Source organism: Capra hircus, chromosome 11 (genome assembly GCF_001704415.2).
Source record: "Capra hircus breed San Clemente chromosome 11, ASM170441v1, whole genome shotgun sequence".
Lineage (NCBI taxonomy): Eukaryota > Metazoa > Chordata > Mammalia > Artiodactyla > Bovidae > Capra > Capra hircus.
The window spans coordinates 1983158-2008581 of NC_030818.1; the positions used below are offsets into that span (position 1 = coordinate 1983158).

The 25424-nt window shown below is 57.1% G+C and overlaps 1 protein-coding gene across 1 annotated transcript in view; it reads left to right on the plus strand.

The window, feature by feature from the left end:
• The window catches only part of KCNIP3 (potassium voltage-gated channel interacting protein 3), a 99186-nt gene continuing 73762 nt past the window's right edge, over positions 1–25424 (plus strand). Inside the window, exons 1-2 of the mRNA XM_018054834.1 lie at positions 1–141; positions 15266–15431. Of these exons, the coding sequence (XP_017910323.1) occupies positions 58–141; positions 15266–15431 (250 nt within the window). The 5' untranslated portion in view covers positions 1–57. The remainder of the gene's footprint in view (positions 142–15265; positions 15432–25424) is intronic.

The window sequence follows — 25424 nt, forward strand, 5'->3', positions numbered from 1 at the left end:
TGGGCAGGGGGCGGGCGAGGAGCCGCCAGCAACAATTGCGTCTGGGTCCCGGCAAACATGAGGCGGCTGCCCGCACGGCCGGCTGCGCGGAGGGGAAGCCGGCAGCAGTTGAGTCGGTCGTCCAGGATGCCGCGGGCCAAGGTAGGCTCTGGCGGGGCTGGGCGCTCGCCCAGGGCTGGGGGGTGGGGGCTCCGGGGGTTACCCTGGACCAGGGAGCCTGGCTGTGCCTCTTTCTTTGGCTCCATTCCCTGCTGTCCCCTGTAGGGTCGCCATGGGAAAAGTAAGTGTTGGGGTGTCCTGCCTGGGAGGCTAGACTCCTGGGGCCCCTCTCAGACGGCAAAGGCTTCAGGTGTTTGCGGAACAGAAGCTGGACAGAGGAGTAGCTTGGGGTCAGCCATGTGGTTCAGTTAAGTCCCCGGGGCAAGTGTCAGAGTGCTGACCCCAAGCCTCCGACTCATTAGCGCTGGGCAAAGGCTGAATGCTGGGAGGGGGTGTCTTACCTTTGAAGGCTGGTCAATGAGTGCATCATTTAATTATCCAAGTAATTAATGAATATCCACTTCCTGAAGGGCTAGAGGACCCTGACAAGGATGCATGTGGTTAGTTTCCACTGTGGGGCTGTTGGGAGGCTGGAGAGAGAGAGAAAGCAAGGGAAATGCCTGCAGTAGAGTTCAAGAGATGGTGTCAAGGAGTTGGGAAGGATGAAGAATAATTAACGCAGAGTAACGAGGAAATGGAAAATAAGCTCACCCCTCCCAGAAGACAGTGAACACTCAGAAAATCTGCTGATGCCTTGCCACCTCCCCACATGTGTGGGACAGTCTTGCTTTGGAGGGAAGAAGAAACACCAGGATTAGATTTGGCTGCTTGTAACAGAACAACCCAAATAACAGTGGTTTGAACACATTTGCTTGCGTTTCTCACACAGAAGTCCAGAGGGAGGCGGTAGAGGGCTGGCACGGAGACCCTATGATCCACAGGGACTAAGTGCCATCTGTCTCAGCAGGGACTCAGGCTCCATCTGTCTCACTGGCTTCCATTCTAGAGGTTACCTTAACGTCCAAAATGGCTGCTGGAGTTCCAGCCAACACACACAGGCTGCAGGAAGTAGAAAGAAGGGCGGGCCAAAAAAAACCACAACCCTCTAATAAAATCAGGGCTTTGTGAGTTAGGAAGAGTGGATACTGGGTTGGTCTCTGCCAGTCTCCCCGCCAACTCCATGCCCTTCCCCCTGAGATGGATTCCTACTCTCTGTTACTCATGAGGACAAGCAGTCCAGAGTGGGCTTGTGGCTGCTGGCTCCAGGCCACCCTGCCCCTGACCCCAGGCCACCCCCGCCCCCGCACTGTCTGCTCCATCACTCAGTGGCGTCAGGAGGGTCGGCAGAGGTGCTGACATGAGGCCTTTCGAGCGTGCCGGCAGGGCATGTTGAAAAGGTGCTTTTCTCCCCGTCACCTTAAGTCTCCCCCGCCACCTCCAGGCAGACAGGGCAGGAGTAGAGAAACGCAGAGCCGTGTCACGGGCTCACACACTGTGTGCTCACTGTACACACGTGCCACAGCCATCACAGGTCACGTGCATCCTTGGACATCAGTCTGAGCCTGCGACATGCAGCCATACCCCATGGCTGTACCCATGGTTGGCCAGGTTGCCAAACCTGCAGAGGTGGGGCTCTCAACTGAGTCAGGCTGCGTGCAGGTGTGCATTCAGCCTGCTGCGTCCACCAGCCACCCGACAGTCTTCTCTTGCCTTTCCCCCACTGGTCACTGCCAGGAGGTCACTCCTTGTCCCTGCCAGATGAGTGTCGGGAGTGGTTCCCGTCCTCCACGTGCATCTGGCCCTTCTCTTGGTTATCGTGACCCCGCACTGGCCCTTGCCCTCTCTCACAGCCAGGCCCCAGTGGGTCCACTGTGCCTGCCAATGCCCTTCCTACAGCTGGCCTGGCTGGAGACTGGAGTGGGCCCCACACCTTCAGCTGTGGACCAGGCAGGGACAGTGATCACCACTGTCACCAAGGTCAGCAGGGAGATTATGAAAAATCAGCTTCCTCTCAGTGGTAAAGAACCTGCTTGTAATGCAGGAGACAGGTGTGTGATCCCTGGGTCAGGAAGATTCCCTGGAGAAGGAAAATGACAACCCGCTCCAGTGTTCTTGCCTGGAGGATGCCATGGACAGAGGAGCCCGAGGGGTTACATACTGTTTGTGGGGTCACAAGAATCAGACACGACTTAGCGACTGACCCGCCACGAGCACTTGAGGCAGTGGGGCTACAGTTCAGAGCGCAGGCTGGGAGGTGGCCTGACTCATCCATCCTCAGCGCCTGTCACTGTTGTTTGTGGGTCCTCACAAAGTCCTGGGAGGGTGGGCCCTGCCACTTCCCCTTCTGTAGACACGAGGCTTGGGGTCGAGGGTGACGGGGGTGGGCGTGCAGCTCGCCCAGCACAGGGCCAGGACTTGAACTCCCTGAGATCTTAGGAAAAAGGAGCGAGCAGAACCCTTGCTCTTCAGGGAGAGACGTCTTCATGGCCTGGCATGTCCACTGGGACCCTCTACCTGCCCAGGTTCCTGCCTTCTTGCAGGGAGTTTGTGGGAGGTGGTCCCTAATTCTTTCCCTCGTTTCCAAGTACAGTAATCACATCCCCGAATTGAATGGCAAATGAAGTGGGTCTGACTGTTCTCTGGGACAAGGGGGACGAGGCCAGGGCCGAAGGGCAGAGCCCTGACGCGGCCGCTCCTCCCTCCAGGGTCTTTCCAACAGGCTCTGCACCTGGATTCTCTCCCTGGACCCCCACGTGACCCCCAGGTAGTGCTTGGTATTGTACCCACTTTACAGGTGAGGAGACTAAGCCCCACCCTAGATTGCAAGCTACCAAGTGTTACAGTGGGAATTTGAACCCTGCTCTGTCTTACTCCAAAGCTCAGTTCCCTATGGCTTGTAGGGGGAATGGACAGGGATGTCATGGGAGACGGCTATAGGGAGAGAGGAGTGTGCCTATAACCAGGCAACTGATTATAGGTGATGCCCCACCCCGGTTGGGGGCTGGCCCCGTGGAGTTGTGGCCTATTTGCACCCTCCGAATACTTTTGTGAGTACACTCGGGTCAGACCCCACCCCAACCATGCCTCCTGGATTATTCGTGTGACCTTGAGCCAGCCATATCCCCTTTGCTGGGGGCTCCAAAGGATAGGACCCCAATGTTCTGACACTAGGAGCCCTTTTCTTATCCAAATCTGCCGCAAGCATGGGCGCTGCTTTGCCAGCTGGGGCTGGGGGGCCATCTGCTCTCCCACCCCATCCCCCACCCAGGAGCATCTGCACAGCCCTGAATGTGGCCTCTGTGAGGAAGAGGGGAGACCCTGGTTTCCAAGGCAAAGAAAAAAGAAGGGAGAGAACTTGGCGCACCTCCCTTTGCTGGTCCTGCAGCCCCGGCCGGAAGGAGACAGAGCGCAAAGGGGGGTGCAGTGAGGAGTGAGCCACTGTGCGGCCCCTCCCCCAGCTCCAGCTGACTGATGTTTCTCTGGAACAGGCAGGTGCATCTGTCAGCTGTGATCAGCCCACATCCCCGAGCGCCACAGAGCATCCACGTGACGGGGACAAGCCAAGGGGACCCGCAGGCGCCGGAGCGAGGGGTGGGTGTGGGGTTAGCTGCGCTGACCTGAGAAGGATGGCTGAAAGGGCCTGTGCCCGCTCCCCAGCTGGCCCAGCTCTGATCTGTTGCCTGAGGTCTCTGCCCAGCGCTCCCCTCCAGCAGGCAGCCCACACCCGTGCCATGCTCAGCCAGGCAGAGCATCTGCTGGTCTTTCCCAGCCTCACCTGGCCCCCCAGCACACGCCTTTCGAGGCAGGCAAGGGGCAAATCTGAGACCTGCTGCTGCTGCTCTGCCCCGTGCCCAGTCCACCCTGGCCCTGTGTTAAGATCCTCTCTCGGCACTTCGCTGGTGGTCTAGTGGTTAAGACTCTGAACTTCCACTGCAGGGGGCTCAGGTTTGATCCCTGGGCAGGAGATGCGAGAGACTTCAATCCCTGGGTCTGAAAGATCCCCTGGAGGAGGGCATGACGACCCACTCCAGTATTCTTGCCTGGAGAATCCCAGGGACAGAGGAGCCTGGTGGGCTACAGCATCGCAAGGAGTCAGACACGACTGAAGCCACTTAGCACACATGGGTTCTGTCCTTGGTAAGGGAACTAAGAGTCCGCATGCCACGGTGTGCAGCTATAAAAAAAAGATCTTGTCTCAAGATGGGCCCTCTGGGCAGTGACTCCAGGGCACCAAGTACTTGGGCCAGCTCTGCCCAAGTGACACTGTGAGCGTGGGCAGTGTCCATCGCCTCCCTGGGCCGCAGATATGCTCATCGCCTCTGCCGGGCCCTCACCTGAGGTTGGGCCCTGTGCTGAGCCGTGGGGGCTGAGGGGCCGTAGTGCAGATCACCCTGCCCCTACATACGTGTATGCCCCCTGGCCTGTCACAGAGCCCACCCCAAGCATTTGGAATTGACAGGCCAGCCAAGCGCGAACGTAGCTGCGGAAGTAACACGGCTGTGCCTCTGGGCTCAGTTCCAGGCCCCTCACGCCTTAGCTGTGTGTCCTCAGACAAGTTACTTAGCTTCTCTGTTCCACGGTCTCCTCGTTTTCCTCCTTGGTAAATAAGATCCTCCGCCAACCCCGCCCCCCCACACCCCGTGCATAGAGAGAGCTCTGTAAACGATGCGAGTATCAGTGCGGTCATTTTTGGGTTGCTGAGTCGAGCCTGTGAAGGGCACCCCAACGGGACAGTGCGATCCGTGAGCGGCTAAAGTCCACCCCCGGGTTGGTGAGAAGCCTCATCGCCCGGGCAGCAAAGGGCAGGTGAGGAGATGGTGGGCTGGCGGAGGTGGCAGCATCAGAGGCGGGGCAGCGACACCCCAGCGGCCCCCTCCTCGGCACCGGTGTCCTGAGTGGAGCAGCACCCAGGCGCGCGTGTGTGTGAGTGTGTATGTGGGCCTGTGTGCACGTGCGAGTTCTGCAGGGGCTCACGACAGTCTCCCCTCCCCTCCCATCCAGGAGGCAGGCTGCCTGGCTGGCATCTATTGATGCCCAGGGGTGGGAGGAAAACCAAGCGCTCCCCCCTCCTCCTGCGAAGCCTTCCCATCCCAAATCCTCAGGGCCTGCATGACTCGACGCCCACTGCCACTTCCTGCCATCTGTCCCGAGTGATGGAAATAGAGCGCGAAGACGAGTGGGCGCTCACGAGCCCGCCTGCAGCAGTCCCCATGGGCAGGGTCAGGGCGCCAGGCAGCCCCACACCTGGAGCCTGCACGTCCCTGCCGGCCCAGGCTCTGGGTTCGGGACAGCCCCCCTCCCCACCCCCGCTGGGAGAAAGGGAGAGTGTCAATGTGAGACCCCTTCCTCCCACAGATAAGGCCCAGAATTTCCTATCTGGTGGGATAAGCACCCTAAACCTTGGCTGCACTTTCAGACTGACTGTCGAGCTTTATAAAAATAGAGTGGTGCAGGCCCCATGGAATCAATAATGCAGCCCCCGGGGAAGGCAGAGGTGGGGAGACTTCCCAAGTGATTCTGATGTGCAGCCAGCTGAGCAGAGCAAGTCGGATGGCCCTGCTGACGTCACTGGGCCATGGGCTGGGCCCTGCCCCTTGCATGGGGCAGCCAGACCCTCACGCAGCACCAGGAGGGTGAACAATAGTGCTGATCACTCCTGCTGGGGGCCGGGTGTGTCACCTCGTTTAAACTCCCCCATAGTCCTGTGAGTTATCCCCATTTTATAGATAAGCAAACTGAGGCTTGGGTCTTCCCCTGTGGCCCAGTGGAAAGAATCCACCTGCAGTGCAGGAGACACAGACAACATGGGTTCGATCCCTGGACTGGGAAGATCTTCTTGAGGAGGGAATGGCAACCCGCACAAGTATCATTGCATAGGAAAATCCCATGGACAGAGGAGCCCGGTCGGCTACAGTCCTTAGAGTCACAAAGAGTCAGACACAACTGAAGTGACTGAACCCAGACACACACACAGAATGAGTCTCAGAGTGGTCAGGAACTTCATCCAAGCTCTCCCAGCCAGGAGAAAAGGGCCCAGGTTTCAAGTCCCTGCCTGGTTGAGCACAGGCCTCTTCCCACCGTACTTGATTGAAATACCATTCTGCTCGAAATCTTCCCTCCCCTGCCCTCCAGAAGTCTTCCCTCCCTCCCCAGCTAGGTGTGTCTTTTGAAGTAGAGGCCAGTGGGCCCTGGCGGCCCTTAGGAAGCTGTTCCTGCAGTTTCTCAGGCACAAGCGCCTGTAAACATTTGGGAGGAGCTAGCCGTGCCTCTTGCATGTGCGTGAACTCAGTCACTTTACCTCGGGGGAAAGCAGCCTGGATGTTTTCACCCCAAACTCTGCCACCTATGTGCCCACAGGTCACCTCTGCCAAGCCTTCTCTGAGATGCTCTTTGGGGGTTTTCTGGAGCCCAGGTGACAAGAACCCCAAAGACTGAGCCAGTTGCTCAAAGGTGTGTCCCTAACGGCCTGACCAGACAGGCCTCCACAGGATGGAGCTGTGCCCACTGGGCATGGGGCAGTGCCCGGTGGGCTGCTGGCCTTTCTGGGGGCCTGTGGTGGGGGTGTGGGGAGCCACAAGGTAGAATGTCCCAATTGCGGTCCCAGTGGTTTGTTTAAAATGCTCTGGCTCTTTCTGTGGCGTGGTGAAAACTCTCAGATGATGATTGAGAGTGGAGTGTTCTCATGGAGAGTCTGGACTGCATTTGGGGGAGCTGGAAGACATGAGGGGTATTCGTCCTGTACCATCTCCATGGTGTCAATGTCAAAGTTACTGAGGAGTCCCCTGGACCCTTCCGTTGCTGCCCACATCTACGGCAGAACCTAAATACCCACCACACTAATATGCCCCCACCTGTCCCGCTGCCTGCACCGGCTCCGTGCTCCACCATTTTCGCCTCAACCCGGGCAGACCCCAAGCTTGGCCTCACTGTGCCCCAGTTGCCCTCCACGCTCCACGCTCCACTAGACCACCTTTCTGAAGCAACTCTGGACTTGGGTGGGAGAGAGGAGCTGGGGGTAGGGTGTGCCCTGGTAGCAGCAAGCTGCCCACAGCCCCGCAGCTGGAAGGTCTAGAATGGTGCCAGCCCGCAGACATGAGTTTCAGCGTACTTCCCTCGTGGTCCAGTAGTTAAGGATGCACCTACCAGTGCGGGGGATTCGGGTTCGACCCCTAGTCGGGGAACTAAGATCCCATAAGCCACGGGGCAGCTGAGCCTGTGCGCCTCAACTAGACAGAAGCCCCCGTGCTGCAGTGGAGATCTCACATGACGCAACTGAGACCTAACACGGCCAAAATAAATGTTTTGATTAAAAGTGTATTGCAAGGCACAAGTGTCACTTTAAATGGTCAGGCAGACACATTAAAGAAAGTAAATTTTAAAAGAAAAAAAGTTTTTAATATATTTTATTTAATCCAGTGTAAATATTATTTCAGTGTGTGCTCAATATAAAAAGTGTTAATAAGCTATTATTAACAAGCTAAGAAGAATCAGTAAGCTAAGAAGGATTTGAAATCCAGTGTGTATTTGCACGAACGGCATGTCTCCGTTTGGACTAGTCTCATTTCAAACATTCAGTGGCCACGTTCAGCGCGTGGCTGATGCACGGGACACCCAGTCCCGAGGACTCAGTTCTCTGAGCTGAGCTGAGCGAGGGAGCCCCCAGACTGCAAGTTTTCTAGCTGTTTGTATTCCTTCACCGATTTCTGTCTTATCTGCCTTCACAGATTTTGTCTTGCCTGCTGCAACCTGTGCTATAGTTTCTTATTTTTCTTTAAATTAACTCATGTTTTAAATTTCCATAAACTCAGTTAAAAGGGAATCAGTAGATCGTTCTTGTAAAAGGAGAGATGGTAGCAGGTGCAGAGGTAACCATAACAACGCCCCCAAAACAAAACAAGCGCTCTGAATTCTAGCAGCCCCCCAACCCTCCTCCCTCCCACTCTGTTGCCTGCTGAGGCTCTGAGCTGAAGCTAGAGGGATGCTTCGGGCACCCAGAGTCTAAGTCAGGGTCCCCAACTTCTGGGATCTAATACCTGATGATCTGAGGTGGAGCTGACATCATAATATTAGAAAGAAAAGTGACAGTGAAAGTGAAGTCGCTCAGTCGTGTCCGACTCTGCGACCCCGTGGACCGCAGCCCACCAGGCTCCTCCGTCCATGGGGTTCTCCAGGCAAGAATACTGGAGTGGGGTGCCATTGCCTTCTCCAGGGGATCTTCCCGACCCAGGAATCGAACCCACGTCTCCCGCACTGCAGGCAGACACTTTAACCTCTGAGCCACCAGGGATTCGAAAGAAAATGCACAGTAAATGTAATGCTCTGGAGTCATCCCCAAACCATTCTCCCTCCATTCCACGGAAGAATTGTCTTCCATGAGACCCGTCCCTGGTGCCAGAAGGGCCGAGGACCGCTGGTCTAAGTCATCCCCTCTCCCAGACAGGAGGTTCTCCCAGGCGTTCCCTTCCTGGAGCCAATGCGTGTGTGCGCTAAGTCCCTTCAGTCATGTCTGACTCTTTGTGACCCCATGGACCGTAGCCTGCCAGTCTCCTCTGTCCATGAGATTCTCCAGGCAATAATTCTAGAGTTACCATGCCCTTCCCCAGGGGATCTTCCCAACCCAGGGACTGAACCCCTGTCTCCTGCATTGGAGGCAGATTCTTTGCCACTGAACCACCTGGGAAACGCGCTGGAGCCAATGACCTCCAGCCAAAGCCCAGCAGTGAACGAGCAGGGCTGGCTCTTTGTTGGCCTTGGGCAACAGAGAACACACCAGATGGGAACATGGCGATCCTGGTGAGAGGGTATGAGAAAGACCTATTCCAGGATTTGTGCTCCAGCCGGGTGGTTTGCAGGAGGGCCTAAGGAACCCTGAAAGAGAGATGTGGGCGTTAAACACGGCACCTCTCCAAGCACCCAACACAGTGCCTGCTGGAAAGTAGATGCCTCCCCAGCACGCTGCCCTTTCTGTACACCCCCTGCTCTCCCAGCTCCTCCTAGACCTGGGACTTGGAAGAAGGGAAGCTGATACCTGCCCCTGGACTCCCCTGGAGGGCAGGAGCTGCAAGTGTGGGCTGAGTGGCCGGAATGTCTCAGCATAGCTACAGCGCTTGCCCTGAAGGTACCTTGTCAGCTTCGGAGGAGGCTGCAGGTCCCGGGCCAGCCTAGGGCCGCTTCTGGGACCTGGCTCGGAATGCTCACTGCTGGGCCTCACGACCCAGATCTTCTGGCTTCACTGGTCTCTGCCACCCAGCTCTGGCCATTCCTTCCCCTGAGGGCCATGGAGGATGAAAGGATGGCTCCATCCTTGTTAAAATGCATCAGACAAGAGCAGGAGGGAAGAAAGCCTCAGCGAATTATGGCGAGAGCTTCAGAGGGCTTTCACTCACGCATTTAGGGTATTTATTGAGGGTTTTGTGTGTGTTTGTATTTTTTAAACATTCTTTTTTTGTATGTATGAAGTTTTGTGTTTTAATGGTAACTTCCCTGAGACCGTTGCAGACTCACTTGCAGTTGTAAGAAATAAAACAGAGGGGCTTTCCTGGTGGTCCAGTGGCTAAGATTCCGAGCTCCGAATGTAGGGGGCCTGGGACTGATCTCCTCTCAGGGAACCAGAGCCCTCATGCTGCTACAAATAAAAAAGATCCTGTGCCCTGAAACCAAGACCTGCCATAGCCAAATGTATAAATAAATATTTAAAAAAGAAATGAAAGAGATCCCGAGCGCCCTTCACCCAGGTTCGCACGCACTCATGTGTGTTTAGTCCTGCACACTTAAACACACACACAGTATCACTTGTGTCCGTTCGTGTTTCCGTCACTGCAGTCAACACACATAACAGCCCCATCACCTCAAGGGCTCGTGTTGCCCTTGCATAGCCACACCCGCCTCCCCTCTTCCACCTTTCCCCCACCCTTAACCCCTGTCCCACTAACCTGTTCCGTTTCTAAACTGTTGCCACTTTGAAATGGTGCGTAAATAGAATTATATCCTATTGGCCCTGCGGATAGTATGATGTCTCCTATGGTTCTGTTTGCTTCTCCCTGGCGGCTCACGATGCGGAGCGCCCTTTCGCGGGCTTCGTGCGCCTGTCTGTCTTCCTTGCTGGCGTGTCTGCCCCTCTTCTGCCCGTCTGCTAGCTAGAGGCTTTGCTCTTTTGCTGCTGGGCTTTGGGACTGAGGGTCTTTTGGGTGCCAGGCTCTGTGACGGGGAGGAGCCGTTCACACAGGAGGCCAGGAGGCCAGGGCCGGCTCTAGGAGCCAACAGTCGGGGAGAAAGAGACAGAAATGCACCCAGGCTAACAAGCAAGCAGGATGAGCTAGGCAGCCAGCCAGGGGGGCTCGCAGCAGGCACTGGCGGGGGCGAGGAGGTGCGGTCCCAGCACCTGGTCTGAGTGAGGCCTGCCGGCAGAAGCCGTCCATCTTGAATGGCCAGGGGGGCTCGCAGCAGGCACTGGCGGGGGCGAGGAGGTGGGGTCCCAGCACCTGGTCTGAGTGAGGCCTGCCGGCAGAAGCCGTCCATCTTGAATGGCCAGGGGGGCTCGCAGCAGGCACTGGCGGGGGCGAGGAGGTGGGGTCCCAGCACCTGGTCTGAGTGAGGCCTGCCGGCAGAAGCCGTCCATCTTGAATGGCCAGGGGGGCTCGCAGCAGGCACTGGCGGGGGCGAGGAGGTGGGGTCCCAGCACCTGGTCTGAGTGAGGCCTGCCGGCAGAAGCCGTCCATCTTGAATGGCCAGGGGGAGTATGCAGGTGAGAGGGGAGGGATTGCAGGTAAAGGTGCAGAGAAGTGTACAGGGGGAGGGGGAATGTGCAGGGGAGAGAGGAGTGTGCAGGTGGGGGAGGGGAGTGTACAGGGGCAGGGGGAGGAATTGTGCAGGTGAGGGGGGAGGAATTGCAGGTAGAGGTGTGGAGAGGGGTGTGCAGGGGGAGGGGGAGTGTGTAGGGAGAGGGGTGTGCAGGGGGAGGGAGAGGGGTGTGCAGGGGGAGGGGGAGTGTGCAGGGGGAGGGGGAGTGTGCAGGGGAGGGAGGGGTGTGCAGGGGAGGGGGAGTGTGCAGGAGGGGGAGGGAGAGTGTGTAGGGGGAGGGGGAGTGTGCAGGGGGAGGAGGGATTGTGCAGGGGGAGGAGGGATTGTGCAGGGGGAGGGGGAGTGTGCAGGGGAGGGAGAGGGGTGTGCAGGGGGGGAGTGTGCAGGGGAGAGAGGAGTGTGCAGGTGGGGGGGGAGTGTACAGGGGCAGGGGGAGGAATTGTGCAGGTGAGGGGGGAGGAATTGCAGGTAGAGTTGTGGAGAGGGGTGTGCAGGGGGAGGGGGAGTGTGCAGGGGGAGGGAGAGGGGTGTGTAGGGGAGGGGGAGTGTGCAGGAGGGGGAGGGAGAGTGTGTAGGGGGAGGGGGAGTGTGCAGGGGGAGGAGGGATTGTGCAGGGGGAGGGGGAGTGTGCAGGGGGAGGGAGAGGGGTGTGCTGGGGGAGGGGGAGTATGCAGGGGGAGAGGGGCTTAGGCGGCCCTCCCCCACTTTCAAGGCCTCAGAAAGCCGTGCAGCACCACCCGTGGCTGAGACCCCCTGAAAGCTGGAACCAGAAGGCCACGAGTACACTGTGGCCCTGGCGTGCCCCCAGGCATCTGAGACTTAGTTTGTGCTTCTGTGCTTAGTCGCTCAGCCCTGTCTTTCCAATGCTATGGTCTGTAGCCTGCCAGACTCTCTATCCATGGGATTCTCCAGGCAAGAATACTGGAGTGGGTTATCGTTTCCTCCTCTAGGGGATCTTCAGACCCAGAGGTCCATCCTGTGTCTCCTGCATTGCAGGTGGACTCTTTACCACTGAGCCACCTGGGAAGCCACCTGGGAGACTTGGTTTGCTCATCTTTAAATGGGCTACCAATCTCCTATAGTTGTCATAACAATGAGGTGCCTTGAAGGCCCAGAAGTGCAGGAGTGGGGTTCTCGGCCCTGCCCTGTGGTCCCTCCCAGCACTGCCCCCCTCTCGGTAAGACAGAACCCCGGGTCACCTGCTGGGTCTCCACATATCAGCCCAGGCCTGACTGCAAGACAGAGTCCCCAGGACTAGCCCCAGGCTCCATGAGGGCCACCCCTGCTGGCCGCCCAGTGCTGTCCTGAGGCCAGGGCACCGACAGACAGCTCCTGCCCAGGCTCTCAGCCCCTCCTGGGTTTCCCCTCTGACCTTCTCCACTCAGCCCACGTACAGAGCGTTCAGCAAAGGATTCATGAAATCGTGAAGGGACAGCTGCCCATCATCCCCCACCTGCCTCCTGGGCTGAAGTAAAGACCTGATTCATTGAGGCCTTTTCTCTCCCGAATAAGATCATTAATAATGGAGAAGGTCTCTGTCTGTCAGCCTGGGCAGGGCCTGTGCGTGTGTGTGTGTGTGTGTGTGTGTGTGTGTGTGTGTGTGTGTGTGTGTGTAAGTGTGTAGGGTGCCTCCCTCAGCATCCCTGGCAACTGGGGCCCCCGGCCACCCCCACCAACACCCCCTTTCTGCCCTGTTGGGATGGTGAGCCCAGTCCGGCTGTAGCTCTGAGCACCACTGACCACCCCCAATGGCAGGCCAGGCTAAGCCTGGAAGAAGGGAAGAGCGTGGAGGGGCTGCTGAGCGTGTGTGTTGGAGGGGTGGCCTGAGAGGACGACAACCACAGGGGGGACGGGCAGTGGGACCTGGCTGGAAAGATCGTGAAAGTCAGGATAAGCGGTTGAGTGTTGCCGGGTCCAGACAGCTGCTTCATCGAAAGCTGACCAGGAGGCCCACTGCCCAGCTCCCAATACGGGCCGCCCTTGTGGGGCCGTGCGCCAGCTCAGCTCCCGGAGGGCTCCCCCAGCCAACGAGAGCCCGCAGGAGGCAGCACACCCGCCTCTGCTCACCCGAGCATTTGCTCAGACTCCACAGTTTCGGGGACGTTTGTAGGGTTTTTCTTATTCCTCAAGTTTAGGAAAGCCACCACAGAGGACAGGCAAGAACCCAAAAGGCCAGAAGCTTGCTTTCGCAGCTTTCCTTGCAGCCAGAGAGGAGACGTATGACATGGGCTGGGACAGTCTGACGCCTCTGCTCTTGACCTCGAACCTGGAGCCAGTGCGTCAACCGAGACCCCCACAGAATGGTGATGCCAGTGGGGGCCCCAGGCCCAGTATCCCTGGACGGCAGCGCCAGCAGCAGCAGAGGTCTTTGTCCTGGCCCCTGGGTGTCCGTGACTGAGGCCTGGCTGTCCGTCAGCCTGCTCTTTGCTCTGGTCTGTCTGCCAAGCCTGGCTCTGTCTGTCCTGGGGAGGCTGTGAAGGGCCTGGGTCCCCCACCATTGATTCCTCTCCAGTTACCATCCACCTGGGTGCATCTTTCTGGTCCTTGTACCCAAGAACCCGACCATCGCAGGGGCTGTGCTGGAGTCTCTGCGTCTGCAGAACTTGCCCGAATGTACATCTGTTTGTGATGTGTTTCGGACACTCGTATAATTTTCAGGACCATATAAATGTCTGCCTGCGAGGCGGGAGTCACAGGAGACATGGGTGGGATTGCTGGGTCTGGAAGATCCCCTGGAGGAGGAAATGGCAACCTACTATGATATTCTTGCCTGGAGAGTCCCATGGACGGAGGAACCCGGCGGGCTACAGTCCTTGGGGTTCCAAAGAGACGGACACGACTGAAGTGTCTGAGCAAGCATAAATGTAGTGACACCCCATGACCCTGGAAGGACATCACCACCATCATCCTGGCCAGTCAGCCCCCACTCCGCACCAGGGCCCGCGTGGGGACGCTGCTTCCTCCCACGCCTGGAACTCAGGCTACGCATACTGGGTACAGTGAACTTGGGGGCGACCTGGGGCCGCGACCCAACAGGCACAACTGGGGCACAGCCATCCTGAGCAGGGTGGATGACGCACAGGCAACAAGTCAGACTCAGCAGATGCCCAGAGGGGCCACCCTGCTGCCTGCCTGGCCACTGAGGATGGTGGGCCAATGACAGGCCACGAGAGGGCGGGCCAGGTGAGAGTGCTCCAGTTATCAATGCAGGAAAACAAGTCTCGCGGCTCCGGGGTTCACTGCGCCCACTGGCTGTCCTTTCCCGACCCACACTCAGTGGAGCTGACAGCCCGGCATCTTAACAACTCACCCACAGCTCTCTGCTCCAAGACTCCACTCACTGGTTGTTTGAATTGTTCCTGCAGACGGTTGCACAGTGTAGAGTTGTGGGTTCCATCCACGTGCCCCCTCCTGGGGAAATCGTCAGGCCCTTCTGCAGTCTCTATTTGCCTCAAGGTAAAAAATAATAATAATAATAATCAGGGGCTTCCCAGGTGGCTCAGCGGTAAAGAATCTGCCTGCCAATGCAGGAGACCCAGGTTCGATCCCTGGGTCAGAAAGATCCCCTGGAGGAGGAAACGGCAACCCACCCCAGTATGCTTGCCTGGAGAATCTCATGGACAGAGGAGCCTGGTGGGCTGCAGTCTGTGGGGTAGAAAAGAGTACACAAACGAGCGACTAACACGTTCACATTTTTATTTAATTTATTTATTATTATCTGGGGCTGCACAAGCTCTTCATTGCTACGTGCGGGCTTTCTCTAGTTGTGGCGCGTGGGGAATACTCGCTAACTGTGGTGCGTACGCTTCTCACTGTGGTGGCTTCTTGTTGCAGAGGACACGCTCCAGGGTGTGGACGGGTTCAGTAGTTGCTGCCTGAGGGCTTAATTGCCCCACAGCACGTGGGATCTTGGTTTCCCCATCAGGGACTCAACCCATGTTCCCTGCGTTGTAAGGCAGATTCTTGACCACTGGACCATCAGGGGAATCCCTGTTAGCTGGATCTTAAAGCATGAGCAGGGCTTGTGTGTGGAAGGAGTGTGTGTTCACAGCCTAGCGAGGTTGGCAGGGAGCGTGCCTGCAAGCAGAGGGTGCCCAGCCCCACGGTGGCCTTGAACATCCTTCTCAGCCCGCTCCTCCAGCTTGGGTCACCAGTGGACACTGCGCTTGCAAGGTGGCCGCGCTATGCAGGGACAGAGGGTTCTTGGAGAGAGAGGGGGAGGGTTGAGAGATGGGGCAGGAGGTGACCCATGCCAGGGGCAGTGGCGCCCTGGGAATCGTCCAGCGGGGCAGGGGCTCCTCTCACACGCCCCCGGAAGGTAAGGGCCTGCGTGGAGTGAGGGACTGCCTCGAGGCATCCTGGGGACGATCTGGAGGTGCCCTTGGTGAGCCAGGGCTCACAGTCTCCCTGCCTGTTCCTGCTGCAGGAGGTGATGAAGGTGTCCGACGGCAGCCTCCTGGGGGAGCCCGGGCGCACTCCGCTGAGCAAGAAGGAGGGCGTGAAGTGGCAGCGGCCGCGGCTCACCCGGCAGGCCCTGATGCGCTGCTGCCTGGTCAAGTGGATCCTGTCCAGCGCGGCCCCGCAGGGCTCAGGTAGGGGCTGGGCCCCCTGGGGAGAGGGTGGGTGTCTGCCCTGAGCTCAGAGACCTACCTGAGGACCCCAGCCTTGACCTCTGCGGGGAGGGGCTTCTACTCATTCAGGCCCGTCCCTGTGCATCAGTGTCCGTGCCCCACGGGGCACAGAGCTCGAGGCGGGGCCCAGGGAGGCGGGGAGTGTTGGGCCCTCACTGGAGTTCTCCCAGCCAGGAGGATGGAAAGGGCTTTCAGAGCCTTGCCGACTGGGTGACCTTTAGCATCACACTCTTCCTGAGTCCTTGGTGAAAAGAGGGGCTGATACCCCGCTACAGGGGCGTGGTGAGGAAGTGGCCCGGCCTCCGGCCTCCTCAGTCCTGCCCAGCGCAGCCCGAGGGCCGGCCGTGTACTGCAGGCTGCACTCGGCGGTGGCAAGAGAAACGCGGCCTGGCTCTTGCTGGTGACACTTGGTGTCTGTGGTGCAGTAAGTGATGCAGAAGGGACTTCGTGCAGCCCCGTACTCTCACACACGTGCACATACTCACACCTATACACACCCACTCAGAACTTGTGGGCACACGCAGGCACACGTATCACACATAGATCCCGTGACCACCAGGCGCGCCTGAGAGTCTGCCTCTTTGACTTTAAGGAAGAGGTGCGGACTTGGACCCCTGAGTGCCGTGTCTTGTTCATTGTCTCAGACACTCTCGGTGATTTCCAGAGAGACTCAGTCTCTTTGACTGGAAAATGGGGACATCCACGACCCCAGCATCCCAGGCTTGATGCGGCGGGGGTCAGCCATGTGTGCAGGCCAGGCCCCTGTCCTTGACCTGCACCCCTACTCCACGGCACACTCCCAGCACGATTCATCTGCTTCCCGGAGCCCCTGCCATCTGTGGTGCTTTGCCACCCTTCTCTGGCCCTTTTCTTCTCCACAGCAGCCTCCGTGGAGGCTCTGAAGCCTGTGAATACACGTGTGAGGTCCATGGGGGTTCTCTACTTCTCGCGATGGAGCAGAAACGAACTCACTAAAAGTTCATGCAGACAGCTTAACTGGGAAACTCACATCTTCACGACTGTTTTTTTCTGCAGTAGAGTTAAAAGCAATTGTTTTCCATCAGGGTAGGAACAAGGAGCAGACAGGGGCAGTGGTGCCCTCGTGTGGCCAGTCCTTTGCGCCTAGAGGGCTTGAGTCTGCTTTGACAGATCCCACTTGACCTCACTGGAGGCACAGATTTTTTAATCTGATTGCAATGTAGTTGATTTATAACGTCGTGTTAATTTCCACTGCACATCAAAGTGATTCAGTAATACATACACACATACACATATATTCCTTTCCATAATCTTTCCCATTGTGGTTTATCACAGGATATTGAAGAGCTCCCTGTGCTGTACAGTAGGAGCTTGTTGTTTATCCACCCTGTAAATAACAGTTTGCATCTGTTAATCCCAGACTCTCACTCCGTCCCTCCGCCACGGCAACCACGAGTCTGTTCTGTCTGTCTGTGAGTCTGTTTCCATTTTGCAGATAAGTTCATATGCTTTGTATTTTAGAGTCCACATATAAGTGATATCACATGGTATTTGTCTTTCTATTTCTGACTTACTTCGTTTAGTAGGACAGTCTCTAGGTTCATCCAAGTTGCCACAAATGGTAGGATGTCATTCTTTTTAATGGCTGAGTAATATTCCACTGTGCTGTTGTTAAGTCATGTCTGACTCTTTGTGACCCCATGGACTGCAGCACGCCAGGCTTCCCTGTCCTTCACTGTCTCCTGGAGTTTGCTCAAACTCATGTCCATTGAGTCGGTGATGCCATCCAACCTTCCCATCCTCTGTTGCTGCCTTCTCCTCCTGCCCTCAATCTATCCCAGCATCAGGGTCTTTTACAGTAAGTCAGCTCTTCGCATCAAGTGGCCAAAATATTGGAGTTTCAGCTTCAGCATCAGTCCTTCCAGTGAACACATATATTTTCCACACCTACTTTATCCATTTATTCAAGGCTCAAATTCTCCAGCTCTCCTTGGCAGCAGCACAGGCTCCTTTTCCTCCTGTGACCTCGCAGCCCCTCGGTGACCTGTGTCTGGCTCGCTCCCTCCTGGGTCCTCTCCACCCAGCAGGGACCAGTCCCTGCCCCCAGGACTCTCTCTTGCTGAGCCCCAGCTTCCACCTTCCAGGAGGAACACCTGGCATGCTGTGGTCTTCAGGACAGTGCTGGGGTGTCCTGCACTGAGGCCTCCTGCACACCTACTTGTGGGTGGACACGCGGAAGAGCAAGCCGGGGGACAGGCTGGGTGTGTCCAGGGTCACAAGAGGGGACCACACGCACAGGTCCCACCTTTAGCTCAGGTGGGTTCCTAGATGGCAGCTAGATGCAGTTCCCTGCAGCTCCTTCTAGAGCTGTGTGGAAGTGTTTGCTGAATGTCTGGTCTCGGCCAGGAGGCAGTGGGGGCGGGGAAGGGGTGCACAGCCGAGGACACCACCAACGGCTTTGCCCAGCCCTACCGTTCCCCTGGTGACCTGTTCACCAGACACCCTACCAGGCCTTGAGGGGGCATGCGGGGCGCGGAAAACGTGCCCTTAGCAGTGTGAGGCAGGCGTGGAGGGCCACAGTGTTTTACTAAACCTAGGGAGCAAGTGTTCAGGAAGGTCACACGAGTCCGTGGGTCACAGGGGCCAGGGCTGAGTGAGGGCTCTGACCCGGGGCATCTTCCATGCGCTGCAGGCAGGGCGCCCACCCGGACGCACTCTCCCTGCCTTTTCTCTCAGGAGCTGTGGGAAATGGAGGTTGAGGCTCAGGGTCTATGGAGGCAGCAGCCACTCTTGGCAGCAGAGGAGCAGAGACCCCCAGCCTGCCCCCCTTTCCACTGGGCATTGCTTCCAGGCCTTGCGCCCCAGTCTGAACAGCTCCCTTGCGTGTCCCTCCGGGACGCACTGTTGGTGTGGTCACTCCGAGGGCCCTCGTGGAACACTCAGCTGTGCCCAGGCAAGGTGCCTCTCTGCTCCTTTGGGAGCCTCCCGGGCTCTGGGTGCAGAGGCCAGCTGTGCCGTTCAGCGCCGCTCTGTCCCCGTGCTCAGCCTGGCCGGACTGGGTGTCCTGGGCCAGGGCCTCCCAAAGGTGGGCGGGCGGCCGGAGCACTGCGCCCTCGTGGGGGGTGGTGGGCGTGGTTTCCATCAGCAGAAGTGGTGCCTGAGACACTAATTTCTGGGACACCCTGGAGCAGGGGTCTGGCTCAGTGGAATACACAGGTGTCCTGAGCCTCTGCGACATGGCAGGAGTGTGCGGGACTCAGAGGCTGGGGTACATGAAGACAGAGGCCAGGCCCACGGCTGCTGCGGCCTGGAGGGTCAGCCCTGGCTGAGAAGAGCCTCAGCATGGGTTTGGCAGCAGGTCAGCAGGGGCAGTCTCTAAGATGGCTGGACCCAGGTCCTGGCAGCACAGAGAGGGGCATGGCCCCCACCCCACTCAGGAGGAGCACCAGTCCTTGGCCCAGAAGTGTGTCCCTCCCCAACACTGGGGGCCCATCCTCAGTGACCCAGAGGCTGGGACTCTGAGCTGCTCTGCTTATCTCCCCAGCATCTGAAAGTCCTTCCTATTAGGATTCGAGGCGGCCTCTCCAGGGACGCAGCTGAGTCACCAATCGGACCAACCTGTTTCTCAAGTCTGGCTCCCATGAGGCCTGTGAGACTGGGTGTTTTAAACTATAAGCCTGGAATAGTAACACCATCCACAGAGTAACCTGGGGTCCAGCCGGACTGGTGTAAGCAGAGAGGCACTTGCTCTAGGCTATTGGGAACTTTGCAGAAACTCTAGAGGACCAGAGGAGGAGGCCTGGATGGGACAAGGCCAGGGGCCTGCCTGCCGCTCTGGGGGACGCCCCCTGTCCCCACCCGTTCTGGCAGGGACCCTGGAGCTGCAGCCGCATGCTCCTGCGTGACAGTGTGACCATCCCCGCTCAAAGGGACACAGTCCCGCACCCTCCCCCAGATGGAGACTCAGACTCTCGGCCACTGCTTCCATCTCTGGGAGGTACTCATTTCTTCTGGGGTTTTGTCGACCCCATGTAAGATCACAAAGTCACTGCCACCACCAGCACCCCTGGTTTACAAAGTGGTAGTAGAAAGGTGTGTGTGTGGGGGGACTTCCCTGGCAGCACAGCAGACTGCAATGGTTAAGAATTCGCCTCCCAAAGCAGGGGGTGCAGGTTCGACCCCTGCTTGAAGGATTAAGATCTCACATGCCTCCCTGGCCAAGAAAACCAAAACGTAAAAATAGAAGCAAGATTGTAACACATTCAACAAAGACTTTGAAAATGATCCACAAAAGAAAATAATAAGAACACCTTATAAAAAAGCAAAGGCATCGGGACAGACAGGTAAATTAGCTTGTCTGTAATACGTGCGCACATATAAATACAGGCTAGCAGGGTTCTGATGCATTTGAAAGACCAAGATACACTCGACATCACGTTTCAGAGTGAGATGCCAGGACTTGCCTAGTGGTCCAGTAGTGAAGACTCTGCCTGTCTGAGCCCCGTGTATGGAACATGCACCTACCTGAGACTTCCGGACCCCGACCCTGAGCGCATGCTCAGCACCTGTGTGATGGTGGAGTGCTGTACGCGCACGTGTCTTTAGAGCTGGGCGGGAGATGGGCGTTCGGCTCTATTTTTTTTTTTAAGGTTTCATTTACTTACTTGCATGTTTGTTTACTTTTGGCTGTGCTCAGCCTTCGTTGCTGTGCTCCGGCTTTCTCTAGTTGCGGGGCAGGGGCTACTCTCCATTGCAGTCTGCAGGCTTCTCGTTGTGGAGGCTTGTCTTGCCGCGGAGCACACAGGCTCCAATAGTTGCAGCAAGTGGGATGTTCGCAGACCAGGGATCGAACCTGTGTCCCCTGCACTGGCAGGTGGATCCTTAAACCACGAGACCACCAAGGAAGTCCCAAATGCTCAGCTCCTGACAGACACCTGAGGGCCCAGGGCTTCCTGGTGTCAGTCAGAGAGTCCATCTCCCTGAGGGCCCAGGAGTGAGCCGAAAGTAGTGTCAAAAGAGGAAGAGATTTTTGCCAAAAAAAAAAAAAAGAAAGCCTGGTTTTGCTCAAAACCATAGCTCAAAACCTGGCCCCAGCAGAGCATCTTAAGTTTCCTTAGACACACCGTGTGCCATCGAATGAATGTGCTGGGTCATCAGCCCAAGAGGAGACCTGCTTGTCCGGAGCCTGGGCCTACTACACAGCCTTTGCTGTGCTGGAGCCGCACCCTTACCTGTGGCACTCAAGAAGCCCCGTCAGACGCTGTGCTTTCTTTCACTGGCTGACAGTGCAAGGTGTGACATTTGTCTTTCACTTGGAATATTTTGACTTTCCTGCCCTTGCATGTAACAGCAACCCCAAACAACAATGGCTTCATTTAGACAGAAATATGTATTAATATCTCCTATCTGAGAAACCTGGGCTAGGCAGTGGCTGGCACTGGTTTAGCAGCTTGAGGATATCAGAGTCAAGGTCTTGCAGTTGTGTGTGTGTGTGTGTGTGTGTCTGTGTGTGTGTCTGTGTGTGTGTGTGTGTGTGCACACGTGCTTTCCCTCACAGTTGCTGCTCTGGCCCCAGCCATCATGACTTTGCTCCTGACAAGAGAAAAGAGAAATCAGGGGAAAGGAGAAAGTGGGAGTGCCTACATCAGGAAGGCGGCACTTTCACAGAACTCTCTGGAAGATTTATGCTTATATTTTGCTGGGCAGAACTGAGCCACTCTGAGTGCAGGGAAGGGGTGAGGATTGCCTTTTTAAAAACCAAAAAAACAAAAAAACAAAAACCTGAGCACATTTGCACCCCCAAGGCAACCTGAATTCTGTAGGTTAGAAAGCAGAAGAGAATGCTGACGTGAAGTTCTCTGCCACACTTACCGCATGGGGTTGTTTGGATGCCCACACGGGCCTTAGCAAGCTGCCTGCGCACACTGCGTGTGCCAGGATGCGGGCCCGGGGTCAGCAACAACGGGATCCCCTCCCACCTCCCCTTTCTCTACTCTGCAGGGGTGCCAGCAGGGCTTGGGGCCGGGGTCAGTGAGCACAGGTCAGAGGGGAAGAGCTAGCCAAAGGTCATGTGGCCACCCTTCCCCCAGCTCTGTCCAGGGTCCCTGGCCGCTGAGCCTCCCAGGAGGGGACTCGGGTTGGAGCAGGGAAGTTCCCTTTCTGGCTGTCTAGGAGCCCCATGACCTGGATAGGGCCCCTTTGCAGTGTGATCACACCCTCAGTTGAAAATCACACAAGGGCACCTCCCCCAGTGGTGGTGGAACTCAGGAACACAGCCCACCCCGCCTTCACACCCTCCCAGCCCAGGAAGCTGCAGGAGCCCTTCTGTCTCCAGAGAGAGGGGGCACCCAGGTCCTGAGGAGCCAGGGTCAGGTGCAAGGTGAAGGGCTGGGCTGGGGGGCAGGCGGTCCTGGGAAAGGCCGAGAGCCAGGGAGGTGAAGACAGAGGACAGAGGAGGACAGGGCAGGGCAGAGAGGCTGAGACACAGAGGGGCGACTGAGACCGCAGGGCTGGCACTGAGATCAGGAGACAGACCAGAGGTGGGAGAGAGAGCGCGAGAATAAAGGCTGAGTGCCTTCAGGCTGGGGAGAGGTGGGCAGAGAGGCTGGGGGGCTGGGCAGACCGAGGGGCCCCTGGGCCAGGGCCAGGGATGGCGGGGCGTGGGGAGACCCCTGGCCCAGCTCGGCACCCTGCCCTGAGGCTGCAGGAGTGCCAGCACGGCTGCGGAACGCACCTGGGTGACATCATCAGCGTCTTCTTCCGCTTCATCTCGGGGAACCTGGCTCGAGGTGAGGACTGCTTGGGCTGGACTGGGGACCAGGGTACAGGAAGAGGCAGGCTTGGGGCTTAAAACCGTGCCCTCCGGGAGTGGGGCAGGTGGAGGCAGTCCTGAAAGCAGGACAGGAAGGCACCCCAGCCTTAGAGTCCTGTCCTGTGACAGGTGGGCAGTGAGTACCAAGCCGGGCTTCCCCACCCATCGGCCTAGGGAGGAAAGTGGGTGGGGAGGGGGCTTCCTCTGCGGGGCTCATGGACTCAGGTACATCCCAGGCGGGAGGGAGCCTGCGCTCTCCGGCCGGCCTACCTGCCTTGTACACAACAATCTCATTGCTGGGGTCTTCTCCTGTCGTCCCTCCCTTTCTGGAGGCCCCTCTGCTCCTGCATCAAAGACTGATACGACATCTGCAGCACAGACGAGAGAAAACGAGCCAGCCTGCGTATGCAAAGTGCTCGAGGGGCGCAGAGCCTGGTGCACCGAGTACTTGTCAAACTCACGAAGGAGGTTTTAAGAAGGATGAAAATTGAAAATTGAATATATAATCCATCATCTCAAAAATCAGTCAAATAATAATGGTTTAAAACCTTCAAAAGCAGTAATGAAACTCCTGGAAAAGAAGAGACGATTCTGGGACTACCCTGGTGGTCCGTTGGCTTAGACTCTCCCTTCTTAAGGCAGGGGGCCCGGGTTCAATCCCTGGTCAGGGAACTAGAGCCCACAAGCTGCAACTAAAGGTTCTGCATGCCACAACAGAGATGGAAGACCGGAACAGCCAAATAAATGCATAAAGGCAGGCTTTTGATAACAGTGAAGGTTTGCAGAGGGAGCTCAGATGGGAATGTGCCTCTAACGAGGGGGCCGGTTGCAACCTTAGGGGCTTCCAGGGAGCATTCGGGCCAGTGCTGTTGTCAGGAATGGGAGCCCAGGGTCACTCCCCGTCTTTTCAAAAGCAGGGGAACTTTGCCCCCTGCCACTTCCCACCCCATCTCTGTTCCCGATGCCGCTAAGCCCTGCCTCCCAGTTGCTAGACTTCCCCTCTCTAAGCTGTTGTTATTTTCAGGGAGGACAAAACTTTGAAGATGTTGGTCCTTGAAGAGAGACATATGGGGGGTGGACCCAGGGGCAGAGGGAGGTGACTGGAGTCACCAAGCCTTTGGCAGTGGAGACCCAGGTTTGATTCCTGGGTCTGGAAGATACCCTGGAGAAGAAAATGGCAACCCACTCCAGTATTCTTGCCTGGTGAATCCCATGGTCAGAGAAGCCTGGCGGGCTACAGTCCATGGGGTCACAAGAGTCGGACACGACTTAGTGACTAAACCACTAGCTGCTCCCACTCACTGCTGCTGGTTGGTGGCCTGGAGCGTCTCTCCTGGCCACCCTGCGCCCCCTCCTCTCTAACCAGAGTGGCCAGAACAGCACCTGCTCCACAGGGCAGCTGCGAGGGCCAGGGAGCACCCTTGCACAGTGGAACTTCAACCCACGGGCGTCTTCATTGCTGGTGGCTTCAGGCATTTTTCCAAATCTAATAATTTGGCAGGCTCAGGGCTGCTTTCTCGCGCTCCCTCTGTCTCAGTCTTTCTAGAAAGGGAAGGAGGATACTGCGGGCCTCTGTCACAGAAGATTGCAGTCTGTCTCCTGGCCTCAGGTCCCTCGTCTGACAACAATCAGAGGCTGGGTTTGCTGGTCTCCACCTGAGCCCCTTCCAACTCTGGAGGATGCAGGTTCTGGGATTCACAGCACAGCTGGGGTGGGAGGGGCTGCCTGGGGCCAGGGAGCGGGGAGTTAAGCCAGGGTCAACTGCTAAAGCACAAGTACTTGACATCAACTTGCAAAACAGTCTGAAGGAAGCTGATTCTTTGTTGCCTCTGCCTCTTTCAGTTGCTCTGTGCAGTTGCTCTTTCCAGCCCTTTGCATAAAAGTTTGTGCTCATCCAGTGGTCATCTTTCAAGTGTTAGTGGGTGCTCAGGGAAGTCTTGTAGCTCCAGACTGTCATTCACCCCAGAATCCCTTCTTCTGACTTGTCTCAGGTTTCAGGTTGGAGCAGGAGGGCAGGGCATGGGCACCTCTGAGCATCTTTGCTCTTTCTCTGCAATGCTCCCACTCAGAGTGGTGGCCAGGTCAGTGCCATCACCTAGCAGCTGCTTACCCTCAGCTTTCAACTTCTGAGACTTCCCCTCTCCAGGCAGTGTTTCTTGGAGGACACACCCCTAGTTCTCTTCCACAGGGTCTGAGGGACCCTGCAGAAACGTGCCCTCTGCCTCTGTGACTGTCCCTGCACAGGTGTCCAGGTCCCTGCCATCTCCCTGCCTGCCTCTGGCCAGTGTAGCCAGGACCATCACCCTGACCTCCAGGTGTGAGTCATACCCGCCTGGCCCTGCATCCCCCAGACTCCAGGGACACATGCCCAGATGCCTTCAGGTTTCCCAGAAGCCCTTCAGTTGGACAGAGACCAAAGGCCCCCTGGATGGGGAGAGGGGTGCAGGGAAGATGCCCCAGCACACCAGCCAGCCTTTCCAGGACCTTACCTCCCTTCGCCTCATTAGTCTTTCTCTTCTCTGCCCTCTGGCGGGGCGAAGAGGATGAGTCACAGAGTCAGTTTCTCAGTCCCCTCGTGTGCCCTGCAGAACTGGTCTTAGCCTTGATGACCTCGGCCCAAACCCAACAGGAAAAGTCACACTTAATATCTGAATGTCAAACGTGGACTCCACACCAAGACGGGGAGGGCCTCGACTTCTGGGCCTTTTATCACACCTTGCAGCAGGTGCCCAGGCCCAGGGTTCCCAGGGACAAGGCAGGGGTGGGGCAGAGGCCAGGAGGGGCCAGGAGAGAGGGCTTGGGCTCCAGAATGAGGCAGCAGAGGCCCCAGGTTACAGACAAAGGCGGGCACTGCCGGCTTGAATTGTCAAAGCATCCATCTCAATGTGTTAAAAATATCATTCTACAAATAGACAGCATGTGTCAGGTTCTACTGAAGTCCTTAATGAGGCAACCAGCAGGGTGACAAAGCAGAAAAGAAACAGAGATTTTTAGAGGGGCTGGAAATTACAGAAATGTGGACGTGTTACTGCTAAACTAAGATTCAGGGCAGAAGCTGCCACCTGTGCGGTTATCTTCTCCCCCAGAGAGAAGAGGACGCCATCGCATCTTCTCAGCTTTACAGGCCTGTGAAACATCTGGGCCCCCTTCACGGCTTAGTTCTA